This window comes from Cercospora kikuchii (genome assembly GCF_019650295.1).
Source record: "Cercospora kikuchii DNA, contig_00002, whole genome shotgun sequence".
NCBI lineage: Eukaryota > Fungi > Ascomycota > Dothideomycetes > Mycosphaerellales > Mycosphaerellaceae > Cercospora > Cercospora kikuchii.
In genome coordinates this window covers 3,308,343-3,321,420 of record NW_025408583.1, presented here as the reverse complement: position 1 = coordinate 3,321,420, position 13,078 = coordinate 3,308,343, and the positions used below count along the sequence as shown (strand labels likewise).

General features: G+C 53.1%; 7 protein-coding genes across 7 annotated transcripts; 4 read left to right on the top strand and 3 right to left on the bottom strand.

The window, feature by feature from the left end:
- Positions 1–1,026, bottom strand: CKM354_000354800 (uncharacterized protein; the record flags this gene model as incomplete). The annotated part of the gene is made up of 1 exon (XM_044798748.1): positions 1–1,026. One exon carries the CDS (start codon positions 1,024–1,026, stop codon positions 1–3), a length of 1,026 nt encoding a protein of 341 aa, XP_044654683.1.
- An 862-nt stretch (positions 1,027–1,888) lies between these two features.
- Positions 1,889–5,005, bottom strand: CKM354_000354700 (uncharacterized protein; the record flags this gene model as incomplete). Its single annotated transcript, XM_044798747.1, has 1 exon — positions 1,889–5,005. One exon carries the CDS (start codon positions 5,003–5,005, stop codon positions 1,889–1,891), a length of 3,117 nt encoding a protein of 1,038 aa, XP_044654682.1.
- Positions 5,006–5,363: 358 nt separating this feature from the next.
- On the top strand, positions 5,364–6,738 carry CKM354_000354600 (uncharacterized protein; the record flags this gene model as incomplete). Its single annotated transcript, XM_044798746.1, has 3 exons — positions 5,364–5,730; positions 5,844–6,071; positions 6,188–6,738. 3 exons carry the CDS (start codon positions 5,364–5,366, stop codon positions 6,736–6,738), a joined length of 1,146 nt encoding a protein of 381 aa, XP_044654681.1.
- A 396-nt stretch (positions 6,739–7,134) lies between these two features.
- On the bottom strand, positions 7,135–7,877 carry CKM354_000354500 (signal peptidase complex subunit SPC2; the record flags this gene model as incomplete). Its single annotated transcript, XM_044798745.1, has 2 exons — positions 7,135–7,485; positions 7,560–7,877. The coding sequence occupies 2 exons, from the start codon at positions 7,875–7,877 to the stop codon at positions 7,135–7,137; spliced, it is 669 nt and encodes a 222-aa protein (XP_044654680.1).
- Positions 7,878–8,118: 241 nt separating this feature from the next.
- Positions 8,119–9,094, top strand: CKM354_000354400 (uncharacterized protein; the record flags this gene model as incomplete). Its single annotated transcript, XM_044798744.1, has 4 exons — positions 8,119–8,165; positions 8,227–8,621; positions 8,698–8,859; positions 8,913–9,094. 4 exons carry the CDS (start codon positions 8,119–8,121, stop codon positions 9,092–9,094), a joined length of 786 nt encoding a protein of 261 aa, XP_044654679.1.
- A 666-nt stretch (positions 9,095–9,760) lies between these two features.
- CKM354_000354300 (uncharacterized protein) lies at positions 9,761–10,834 on the top strand (the record flags this gene model as incomplete). Its single annotated transcript, XM_044798743.1, has 1 exon — positions 9,761–10,834. One exon carries the CDS (start codon positions 9,761–9,763, stop codon positions 10,832–10,834), a length of 1,074 nt encoding a protein of 357 aa, XP_044654678.1.
- Positions 10,835–11,371: 537 nt separating this feature from the next.
- On the top strand, positions 11,372–13,066 carry CKM354_000354200 (uncharacterized protein; the record flags this gene model as incomplete). Its single annotated transcript, XM_044798742.1, has 4 exons — positions 11,372–11,760; positions 11,809–12,374; positions 12,430–12,868; positions 12,922–13,066. 4 exons carry the CDS (start codon positions 11,372–11,374, stop codon positions 13,064–13,066), a joined length of 1,539 nt encoding a protein of 512 aa, XP_044654677.1.
- Between the last annotated feature and the right edge of the window lie 12 nt (positions 13,067–13,078).

The window sequence follows — 13,078 nt, the reverse complement described above, 5'->3', positions numbered from 1 at the left end:
TCATTCTGTCCTGAATCTCACATTTGCTCCAGGCAGCTCAATACCTCTCAACTTCGTCGACCACATATCTCCATTCTGGATCGGCAGCGCCTTGGTCAGGGTCCCAGTTGTCACAACCTCTCCTGGCTGAAGAGGCATGTTCAGTTCGTCCTTCTCCAACAGTTCGAGCAGCCGGCGTAGCGCGCTGATTGGACTTCCAAGCACATTGCTGCCTTTGCCTTCATCGACCTTCTCCCCATTTTTCAGAAGATCGACTGTAAAATCCTGCAATTCACTCAATAGTGCTGCATCCTCGCTCCCTTTCAGCATCTTCTTCGGCCCGACAAGTAGAAGTCCATGGAGCGCAAACGCCGCAGTTGTGTCCGCAGCGGTAAATTTCCAATGTGGATATATGCTCGCGACCACTTCAAATCCATGCGCCATCCATTCCAGACATTCAAGGATCTCCAAATCGCTCATTCCGGAATTCGGTACGCTTTTCAGTCCAAATATAATCTCCGGTTCAATTCTTGGCTCCATGGCATTAAGATGTCTTATATCAGCCAAAACTGTGCGCCCTTCGGCAAGCTGTCCAGGTTCCGGAAGGTTCACAATCGTATGCTGGTACATGTAGCTCCAATTTGGGGTGTCGACCATGTATTCCTGCCAAATGTTCTGATTTGTGAACCCGATCTTTCGACCAGCTACAGTCTCTCCATTCATCTCTCGTAATTGACGAATCGCGGCTGCGATTTCGTATGCCTTTTCCTGGGTGAATGCTCCAGGGTTGTTGGTTCCGTTGGGTCCCGTATACTGTGCTTTCGATAGCAATGGAATCTGGTAGTTTGATGCTCTTGCATGCTCCGCGAACACTGCCAGCTTTCGAATGGCATCCGGTCTCGACTCCCAATTTTTCTTGTGGGCCAACATGCCTTCAATATCGTTCGCTTGGGTGGCGTAAAGACATCTCTGGGCCCTTGCGAACTTTCGTGGCATCCAAGTGCACGATGCCAAGCGCGGCAAAGTGTGTGTCCGCATTGAAGCCATTCACAGTTTATTATGTCGGTGTTCGTATGTGCAAATTTTCCAGGTTGCGACCAATGAAACAAACCAAGCGCCTTGTCTGCTACGGAGATGAAGCTACAGGTAAAAAGCAGATGACACAATGCTAACACCAAACGAATGTCGAAATGCGCCGTGATGAAGTTGATGTGGTAAGAGCCGAGGTGGTGGGAAGTTTGATGTGGAAGCATCAGAGACGGGATAAGATGGTCCGTGCACACATGCTTGGCTCTAAGTGCCACTCAATGACTGAAAGACACGAGCACGAGCACAGTAGCATACAGGAACGAGCCATGAAAGCAACGTGGATGTGACGTATACAACCAATGTATTTGCGACTGTAAGCGCTCATCAAAGTCATCTCCCCATCACGTGATAGCCCTTCCATCGATCAATATCTTAGCATCCTGCTACTACTATTACAATAATAGTCACATCATCTCTGGTCATCCTTCTTGCTCCGTGACCGGGTTTTGCCCTCCATGAGTTGCAGCGCAAATACGTTATGCCCACTTTTGGTAGGTACGTGTCCAAGATTGGCTACATCTTGCGCCAAAGAATTTCCCGCTCGACTTGGGGTCGATGCCGTCCCTGCTGGTAAGCTCGATACCGATGTTGCTATGGGCACAGCTGCAGGCCGGCCAACTGAAGCGAGAAGTGTTCCCACTGCAGCGACAGCTGGACGAACGCCGGAGTTGGGAGACATTCGGTCTCGTGAGTCGCTATTCCCTGTTGCTGGGGCATCCATATTCTCTGTTGCTGAAGCATCCACATCCATATTATATGTATTGCCAATGTCTGTGGATCTGTGTCCGACAATGGCAGGGCCGTGCTTTTGGCTGCCGCTCTAAGGCGTGGCCTGCTCCCCAACATGGACCATATCCGTATCTTTGATGGCTCTCACGTACCCATCGTACGGCGTTGTCACCCGGGACATGTCCCGATGCTTACCCAGAATGTGTATGACCTCTTGTAGCAGAGCTTCGCGCTTCCAACCGACAATCTCGTCACCAGGTCCCCAATCTACGCCTGGCAGATCTTCATTCTCCCCTTCATCCACGAACAGGCGTCCTGCGAGTCCGCGGAGCAATTCTTCTGCCTTTTTCTGGAGATTTTCGGCCCCAATTCGCTTCGCGTACATGACAAGATAAACTCGGAATTCATCCCGGCCATTGAGCATTTGAGCAGCAGCAAGCCGATTCTCGAGATGTGCAATAGAGACGGCACTTTCGAAGCCTTCAAAGCCCTCGGCCGACAATAACTGCTTGACAAGTCGCTGCAGGAAGTATCCTCTGCCCTTCATGATGGCATGAGATGTGGTAGTCCGCTCTAGTAGCGGGATGATACCGGCTGAAATGTTCTCTGGATTGATGTCGTCTAGAAACGTCGAACCGTCTTTCTCCTTGCCCTTGTTCTTGCTGGTAGATATGGAAGCAAGAGACGTGTCGGTTGTATTCCAGTATTGCGAGCCTACAGCCCACCAGGCTTCGCTGAGCCGCTGCCAAACGTACATTGCTGGATTGTACGCATATCCGTCGCCATTCGACATCCCCATGATTATGTGACCTTGACTATTCAATCGTGCGAACATAATACTTGGGCCGCCAACAAGATGACCTTGTTGAGATGATGCGGCCATATCCAGGACCGGAGCGAGGTGTACGGGTGGATGAGGGGCAGCCATGGTCTTGACATTCCAGACATAACAATGACCAACCGCAGTCACTGCTAAGAGCCACCAACCCCGACAGTCCAAGATTACAGGTTGTGCCTCGAGGACGAGAGCACTGAGCAAGCGGCGACCGGCCGGCGTCCAGACTTGCAGACTACCGTCTTCGCAAGCAGCTGACCAAAAGTTCCTGTTGCCGGTGACGAGAAGCACTGCCCGAGGGAGAAAGTCCTGCCAGAGAATTTGTCCACGCTTGGACAAGGTGATGCGTGTAGGGTCCTTATCCGCTGCACGTCCTGTCCGCGACGCGCCCGTTGCGTTTCTTGCTTCGAAGACAATTGCTGCTTCGCTGTCCTCGCCTACAGACTGCTGCTCTGGAGCCGGCTGTCTCGAGTCCAGAGGTCTCGTAATTACGCTTCGCAGCAGTGGTACAGCAAGCCTCGTCTGGCTGACGGCAATGCTAGGGTTGATGAGTGCAGGCCGGAGAACGTCGGGAAGCTCGTCTGTTTTCGCTGTGGCACTACTCGCGAGTGCAAGGCCGTCGTCTGTATTATGGACAACAGGGGTCGCACCAGCCTGCTGCATGGAACGTATGCGCTTATCGTTGCGACTGCTCTCGCCATCTTCGTCGGTCACTTCTGCATACTTTCGCTTATTGCCCATCAGTAATGTAGCTAGACCGCCAGGAGGAAGGCCGTCGTATGGTTTGCTGAGATCCAATGTATGCGCTGGCTCGTCTGATGCGCCCGGACCCTGACGCACGGCAGCTTGTAGTTGAGGACGAGGAAGGTTGGACTCTCCCGTGTTGGACGAAGACAAGAGAAGCGGCGCTACACGCTTCTTGCCGTCCTTCGTGATCGTGACGCGTTGCTTCAGTTTCTCGACACGCTCGGCCTGGGGATCTTTCGGAGGGGCAGGGGCAGGCGGAGTCGCGGTTTCACCGTTTGGTGCATCAGCCATTGGGGCGTCTCCGTTTGTCAAGCCATTTGTTGTCGGTCCTGCGTCTCCCATGAGGTCTCCCATCCTGCCTTCGACCCTGTTCATCTCCGAATCCTTGCTCTTGTTTTCTAATAAGAGTGCATCTGTGCTCTCGACGATGCCGACACGTCGGCCTGCGCCGAACTTGGCGAGTGCCTTGTCGTAATCTGCGTTCGGCGCAGGGTACCCGAGTTCGCCCTTCTCGAAAGCCATGGCGGCTATCGTGCCGTCGAGAGATGTCACGTACAGTGTCTCTCCTTCAGGGCTCCACGCCATGTCGCTGATAGGTTTCGCGCAGAGCTCGGCGGTCGTAACGAAAGGTCGCGGAAAGGAAGTGTTCCAGACACTGACTGTCCTATCCTGCCCCGCGCATGCCACGACTGTCACCGCTCCAGGTGACTGGTAATCCTTGGGTATCACTTCAGGCGGAGGATCTCTGCAGAATAGCCTTGGCGAGAACGCGCAGACCTCCACCGGTCCCTCGTGGCCGATCAAATTGATCTCACTATCCCAAGTGCCTCTGGTAATGATGGCGACCGAACTGACAGGGCCATTGACCGCATTCGCCGCAGCGATATGTGCCCCTTCTGGGCTCCATGAACAGCGTCGGAAATATGTGGTAAGTGGGCTGGTTTTGAAGGGATCGGTTACAGTGTGTTCCAAAGTGAAATTGCTGGTCTGATCATAGGCAGTTGCGCCTGGCGGTGGCGGTGTGAAGCGATAAATTCTGATGCTGCGATCGTCGCTCGCTGTCGCAAAGTACTTGTTGGCAGGGTCGAATGTGATGCCCTTCACATGACTCTGATGCTGCGACAGCGTCTTGAGTTTCTCGAAGGTGGTTCCTGACCAGACGACCACTTTGCTGTCCAGCCCGACGGACACGAGAATGGAGCTGTCGCAACTCCAACCTAAATCTTGCACATCGTTGTCATGTCCCATAAGTCGGCGCCAGATGCGCCAGTTCTCGACGGGCGGCGTCTCGTTGGTGCCGAAAGTAGAATGTGACGGCGGACCAGGATCCAGCGTGTAAACACACACTATCTTGTCGTCGGCGCCCGAGGCCACAAACTTGCCGTTGCCGCTGAAGCGCACCGAATGCACGGTGCCGGAGTGATTTGAGAGGGCCGCGAGCTGCTTGGGCTTGGTGTACGCTGGGTTCGAGGCATTCAAGATGGCATCGGTCGACCAGATGCGCACGTGGCCATCGCCGGCGGCCGTGGCCAGTCGCGTTCCATCGGGCGAGACGTGGCAGCTGTAGACTTCGTGGTCCTTCTTCTCGCCGCCGTGGACGAGCCAGTTGGGTTTGGAGAAGCGCATCGTTGTCGCCGGCGCATGCTCGAGCTAGTGCAGTTACGAGGGGGAGCGGCGGTGGTGGCGGAGGAAGGGTGCGGCGATGGGCATCCTTTATGGCGGCGAGACGGAGGGAAGCTGTAGTGGAAGGTGAATGTGCACAGTCTCGCGGGTCTCAGGGAAACGCGACAGCTCGTCTCGCGTGTCAGCCAAATGTCTTGGCGCGACGGCGATCAGCAGCGACCTGCATCTGCATCTGCTTTCTGCGCTGCCACTACTACTGCGAGGCGCAAAACGATCGTCTTCAGCCGCATCTCCGCTGCTGATATATACTCGGTTCCGCGTCCTCCGCCACCATGTTGCAGTCCATCCGGTCTCCGAAGCCATGCGCCTGCTCAACACGAACAATTTGAAATTCGCTGAATTCTTTGAGGAGCAGACGCCGCCATATGCTATTCTGTCTCACCGCTGGACTGCGGAAGAGGTCTCATATGTCGACTTCATCGCCGGCAACAAGAAGGACAATGCCGGGCACAAGAAGGTCCTTGAAGCTTGCCGCTCAGCAAAGTCGCAGTCACACACATGGATCTGGATCGATACTGTGTGCATCGACAAGACATCGAGCGCTGAACTCACCGAGGCCATTAATTCGATGTATCAATACTACGCGGACGCCCAAATCTGCTTTGCATATCTGAGGGACGTCTCGCCAGGTTTGCCCACTCAGCAAACCAACGATGCCTTGCAGGGCAGTTAATGGTCAGTCTGTCGCCATAGCAATGTCGCGCCAACCAGAGTCAACGCATCGACTGACGCTTTCGCGTTCGCAGGTTCCGACGCGGTTGGACATTACAAGAATTGCTAGCACCCAAAGAAGTGCTGTTCCTCGACGCCTCTTGGAAGGCATTTGGGTCCAAAGCTCAACTCTCAGCTGTCATTTACCGAGCCACCGGCGTCCCGGAATGGTACTTACATCGTCCTGATCAGATTCCTTTTGCCTCGGTGGCGGCGCGGATGGCCTGGGCTGCACGTCGCCAGACGACGCGCAGTGAGGACATTGCTTACTCGCTTCTTGGTTTGTTCAACGTTAACAGTAAGTACCTTCTCAAGCTCACTATCTCTGGCTGTGGCGTGAGAACTGCGACCGGCTGCCGGGACGCAACGATCAGTCCGCACGAGACGTTTTCTTACCTTTTGTTATCCTCTTAGTGCCTCTTCTGTACGGTGAGCGAGGCAGTCGTGCATTCTTCAGACTACAGCTCGAAATTGCAAAATCTACAGACGATGAAAGTATTTTTGCCTGGACTTCCCCGTCGAATCAGCCCTGTGGCATGTTTGCTCCCAGTCCATCGGCTTTTGCAGGATTTGCCAATGTTAAAACTCTCCCGTTGGACCCCGAGGATCGACTTCCCTGGAAGTGGACACACAAAGGCCTAGAGCTGCATCTCGCGAGTCCTTTAAACTCAAGTTCGACCATGAAAATGGGCAACACCTTCTACGATCATACGAAGACTGGAGATATGCACAAGGTCGTAACTCTGGGCTGCTTCAAGAGTGATGTCGAAGTCGACATGCGAGATGCCAAAGCTGTCAAAAAGGTTAGCAAAGGCAATGTGATCTGCATCGAACTGCAAAGAATTGGGACTCGATGGAAGAGGATCAATGCCCAACAGGTTTTGCTATCAAAAGAGTTCGAGCGGTACACCAGCTCGTTTTTCGGTAGCCCGGTCACGCAGAAGGTGTATTACGTTGCTCAGTGAGCGCAAAATGCCAGTACTGCTGCTCTCTGACCAGTTCCCCGAAAACGGATCATCTCTTTGCAAAGCGTTACTGCCGGCGAGCCAAGTCGGGTACCAGATTGTGCCGCTGAGGTATGTCTGAAACATGATCGCCCTGCGTGAGAGGACTGCTCAGAAAGGAGTGTGCTCCGAAAAGGAAGGGGGCCTTCTGCACTTTCTAGCTTAGTTGAGAAACACGACTATGCTGCAGAGAGTGCCCGAGAGCCGAACACATGCCTTCTGACGACAACCTGGAAAGTATTCGACCGAGTGTAGGTGGACGAGAACTGTTCCATTATGAGACATGAGAGGTCAAGACCTTTTTGAGTGGTATCAATGTACATTGCAGACATTATCCATAGCTTTTTGGCCGACTGCTCAAGCTTTTCGCTTACTCTTCCTCTGTGATCCCTTCTCCACGGCTTCCGCTCCGGTCGATTGTGCTTTCGTCGCCGCCTGCAACAGCTCATACTGTGCTGTAGGAGACGCCAACTCGTCTCTCTCATCGCGCTTCGCATTCTTCAGATCAGCATCTCCAACAATTTCCACGCTGCTCGCGAGCCACTGCTGAAATGGCTTGGCGACAAAGTAGCCATCCTGTGTGAACCACGTCGTGAAAGGGACTTTGATCTCCCGTGTAGAAGTGTCATTGGCATTCGATAGCGAAGAGGCGTGAATCTCGAGGTAGTAGGTTGGGTCGTGCTTTTTCGTGCGGGAGAAGATGGAGATCTAGAGTCGGTCACACATAATCAGCCAACACTTCTTCCAAAAGCTGTTCCGAACAGTCAAGGGTGTCAACCCACCTTCTTCCCTGAGCGCGTGCCCTCGAACACTAGCCCTTTCTCCACAGCCCACATCCAATAGGTCATGGCTGCACTGAGCAGGGCGTACGCTGCGACTGCCACGGCAGTCCAGATCTTGGTGGCCTCCCAACCGAGTTTGTAGTCTGCCACAAATGTTGCACCAGCAATCACTACCGAGACATAGCCCAATGCAAGTCGAACGTCCAGCTTCGAGTTGTCCTGGACGAAGCCCAGTGATCGCAGATAGTTTCCCAGAGCATCGTCGGTCGTGTTCTTCAGATCAGCCAAATTGTACGGCGATATGCGGGATTCGGCCATTGTGGATTCAGAGGAATTCGATGTCAGAATGGTGAGCCTGAGAGCGAGATCGACTTCACGTTCGGCGACTTGTAAGAAAGAGTAGTAAAGCTCCAGGTGTCCCCAAGCTAGGTTGCGCTAGTGAATGCGGCTCAAAAGCTTGGCGTAGTCGTGGGGAGCATGTGAAGAGAGAGCGATGCACTGCACGTCGTTGTCCAACTGCACCATCAACGTTCACTGCTCGCGCGAGACATCTGCAACCATGGCGGGTATCGTTGAGCAGCAGATCCATCGTGATCCTGCTCTGTTGTATGTTCTCCCCATACTCGAACTCTTGCCCTGCGAGTCCGCGACTGACCACCGCCGGTAGCTACTGGATCTTGCTGCCAATCACCATAGTCATGGTCCTTACCGGTATCCTGCGTCACTACCTATCGACCTTGCTGCAATCCACTCCCAAGCCACAGCCCCTCGCCAAGACACGACAACAGCGGTCTCTGCTCCGCATGCAGAACCTTCGCGTCAACAATACCCAGATCTCCCGTGCAGCATTCGAGAAGCGCAAGGAGTTTTATCATGAAGCGGTCAAGGATGGCAGATTTTTGGCAGATCCTGAGAACAGAGGAAAACCTCCGGCCAATCCGTTGACAGATCCGGGAGCTATGGACGGCATGATGGGCGCCATGAAGGGCAATGTGGCCATGATGGTTCCACAATCCTTGATCATGGGCTGGATCAACGCCTTCTTTAGCGGCTATGTGATCAGTGAGTACAAAACTTCCTCAGGATGCATCGCCCACGAGAGGGAGAAGGGCGTGAGCGGTGACTGACAGCGCGACAGTGAAATTGCCGTTCCCGCTTACTCCGCAATTCAAGCAGATGTTGCAAGCAGGTGTCGGTACCAGAGATCTAGATGTCAGATGGGTGAGCAGTCTGAGTTGGTACTTCCTGACTCTATTCGGATTGCAGCCCGTATACAACTTTATACTGGGTAGTAACAATGGTAGGTGCATTTGGAAGCTGCATTCGTGGAACTCGTCACTGATCCATTCACAGCTGCCTCACAAATCGCTCAACAGATGGCCCAGTCACAAATGGGCCAGAACCCCATGGGTGGACAAGAAGACCCAGACAAGCTGTTCAAGGCTGAAATTGAAAACCTAGAAGTCATCGAGCACAAATACATACTTGATGGCGTGGAGGAAAGGCTGTTAGCTAAGCTAAACGCCACCATATGAGGCTTCAAACAGCTCGACATCGCAATCCCATAACGCCATTCGGACTGCGGATTTTTCCAAACAGGCGACTATCGACAACTTACCTGCAGCCTGGTTTTTCGTCCTCTGTCTGCTCAACGCTTACCTTGTGCTCGAGGCTACTTTCCATCATGAGTGACTAGACATCTTACCACACATAGTCACGAACTACCTCTCTGCAACGAAGCCGCCAGCAATGGAGTACGAGACAGTCCGCAAGCTAGTCTTAGACTACTGTATCCACAAAAAAGCTAGGCTCAATGAAGCACAAAAGCCTCAGGGATCCTCCGCAGGCTTGCTGGTCTTGGCTACCTGGCTTCGATGTCCGACTCGGCAAACGCAGATGCCTTGCCGCATGTTGCACGAAATATGCGGCTCAGCGGCAAGCAGCGAGCACTTCGATTCGTTGGTTGTGGCTTCTTGCTAGTGAGCGGAGGAAGTACCGTGAGCATGTGGGTGTAGTGCATCAGGATTTCCATTCCCAGGCAGTACGCGGCAACACCACTCATATCCCGATGACTTGATTGCCGGTCACTGCGTCAACCCACCCCTTGATCCGACTATGTGCACTTTCACGAAGTCTTCGCGATTCGACAACCCGCTCTTGCACCTAATTCTGAACACAGCTCTGCACAACTTGCCGCAATTATGGCCGACTCTCTTGTTCTATTGACTGGTGCTACCGGCTTCATTGGCTTTCGTATCTTGATTGAGCTGCTCCGTCAAGGATACAGCGTGCGAGCTGTGATCCGCAGTGCTGCCAAGGGACAATGGCTTGAGTCACGGCTGACTGCTGTGATGAAAGGCTCGGATTACAAGGACAGATTCCAAACTACCATTGTAACGGATTTCGTGACAGATGGAGCTTTCGATCAAGCAGCTGAGAACACGTCTTACATTATCCACGTGGCCAGCCCGATAGTCAGCTCGGACAACCCAGACGACTGGGAACACGACTTCAAACGTGTTGCTGTGAAAGGTAGTATTGGGGTCCTGGAGGCAGCCAAGCGAAGCGGAACTGTGCGACGAGTCGTCATCACATCTAGCATGGTCGGACTTTTCTCGCCAAAAGCTCTTTTTGCTGAGCCATCTGAGGTGCCACTGAACGCGGAATCACGCATTCCGGAAATGGAGCCACCTTATGCGCACAAAATGCTGGCATACCAAGCTGGGAAGATCGCAAGCATCAACAGCGCGGAAGCTTGGATCAAGCACGAAAAACCCGCATTCGATCTTATCCATATGCACCCCTCCTTCGTGACTGGCCGGGACGATCTGGCCACGACTCGCGAGGACCTGCGGAAATTCTCGTCGAACTGGCATTCAATGCAGATTGTGCTCGGCCACAAGAATCCTATCGGCAAGCCAATCCTGACATGTCACAACGATGATGTCGCTCGCTGTCATGTATCGGCGCTGGATCCCAAGGTTGCGGGCAATCAGAGTTTCCTTATTTCGTGCAGTCCGGAGGATGGATCGGAATGGGATGATTTGAAGAAGTTCGTGCAGAGGGAGTTTCCTGAAGCGGTTGCGCAGGGCGTCTTGCCCAATGACGGTCACATGCCGACCGTGAATAAAGGCGTCAGATTTGACGTGCGAAAAACTGAGAAGACCTTTGGCTTCAAGCACATTCCCTATGAGGCACAAGTCCTTGATGTGGTCAAGCAGTACTTGGAGTTGCCGGAGAAGGATGAAGGAGTGGAGATCTCGACGACGGCGTAGAAAGAAGTAGATATGCCCACTGAACTCTCACGTTTCCTGTTGGTATTGCTTCCAATCTCTTCTGTCGCCTGCTCACAGCGCAAGAGGCAGCATTGGCGAAGCTGAAGTCGAATCTCGGGATGTGCTCGGGACCTTTCGGGCCGATGCCAAGACCATCTCGTCGCTCCAGATCAAACGCGCTCTTGCCCCTTCAACTTCAACCTTCCTTTACAATCGTCTTGAGTTTGCAAGAGTGGCTCGATGCAAGCCATCAGCACTGCCAGAATGCAGACATAACTCCACCTTCGCATCATCAACTATGAGACTTCTTCGACATCAGTATGCGAATCAACGCTACGGCGAACGGTAATTGTTCACCGAGCCTCCGGAGTAATCGTAGGTTCGACGATTGCACTGCTCGGACATGAGGCGACTTTCATGCGGCCACGGCATCAATCGTTCACGGCAAATGTTTAGACCTTACCGGGCTTACCATCTGAGGTCGTTCCTGACCTCAAGTCTTGTTTCAATCTGTTTCTTGAAGACTGTACACCCACGATGGCTCCCCCTATCACTGACGATGGCCTTGACGGACTGAAGCAGCCTTATGTGACCTTTTCATCGGGCTCAGCATCACCACCACAATCCACGACTGACGCCATGGACTTCGAAGAGCAGATACTGGAGGCAATCAAAAGTGATGCTTTCCTTGTGGACTGGGTTGGAGAAGATGACAAGGGAAATCCTCAGAATCTGCCTTACTGGCGCAAGTGGGTGATCACAATGTCTTTGGCATTGTATGCTCTCTCGACGACGTTTTCTTCGTCGGTCTTCGGGGCTGCAACGCACGTTCTCGCAGAAGAGTTCGCCTTGCCAGCGGAGACGGTCGTGCTGGGTTGCACTTCCCTCTTCATGGTAGGATTTGCTACCGGGCCCATCTTCTGGGGGTGAGTGGGATATTCTATCACGAGGGGCATATTACTGACAAGCTTCAGACCCTTCAGCGAGGCTTTTGGCCGGACTCGACCTCTTTTGGCAGGCTACCTGGCTTTTGCGGTCCTGCAGCTGCCCATCGCTGACGCAAGAAGTCTGACATCCATATGTATCCTGCGCTTTCTGGGAGGGTTCTTCGGCGCAGCGCCTTCCTCTATCCTGTCGGGCATCTTGGCAGATATCTGGTCGCCCAGAGAACGAGGTTTCGCTATGCCCACAGTTGGCGCGTTTCTGACTATCGGACCAATCCTCGGACCGCTGATTGGATCAGTACTCGTCCAAAGTGTACTCGGCTGGCGATGGATCGCGAATGTAGTTGCGATCGCTTCTTTCTTCATTGCTGTCTTCACCTTACCGTTCCTCCCGGAAACGTACACGCCATTGCTTTTAGCGCGTCGTGCTGAACGCATGCGACACATAACTCGCAACTGGGCTTATCGTGCCAAATCTGAAGAAGCGCAGAGCAGTATTGGCGATTTCGCGGAGCGTTACTTGCTTCGGCCTGCTCGCATGCTTGCCCTTGAACCCATTCTGTTGATGATGACACTCTACGTCAGTGTGTCTTTTGGTAAGTCTGAAATTATTTGAGCTGAGCCACGAGCAAAAGTGTTGACTCCTTGTAGGTCTATTGTACAACTTCTTCCTGGCATACCCAACATCATTCATTCAGGAGCGTGGTTGGGATCAGACGACTGCCAGTCTTCCGCTCATCTCCATCCTCGTGGGCGTCATCGTAGCAGGAGCACTACTTTCGTTTACGACCAACTCCAGATGGGCCCCGAACGCCAAAGAGGGGCGACCTCAGGAGACAAGACTTTTACTCATGATGGTTGGCGCTGTCTCGCTCCCAGCTGGAATGTTCGCCTTTGCTTGGACAAGCTCCGCTACCATGAATCCTTGGCCTCAAATCTTGTCAGGAATTCCCACTGGCTTCGGTATCCACTTGATCAACATGCAGGGCATGAACTACATCATCGACTCTTACAAGATTTATGCGAACTCAGCCATAGCCGCAAACACCTTCTTGCGATCCCTGTTCGCTGCTGGATTTCCGATCTTGGCGTAAGTGTAGCATTAATCGTGTTGCCACAATAGTGTACTGACTGTCTCGCTAGGACTTCAATGTATGCTGCGATCGGAGTGAAGTGGGGAACGACCATCCTTGCATTGCTTGCAGTTGCCATGATCCCGATTCCGATTCTGTTCTACTACTTCGGTGCCAAAATCCGAGCCAAGAGCAAGTGGCAGCCACCTTTGTAATTACTTGAGTCA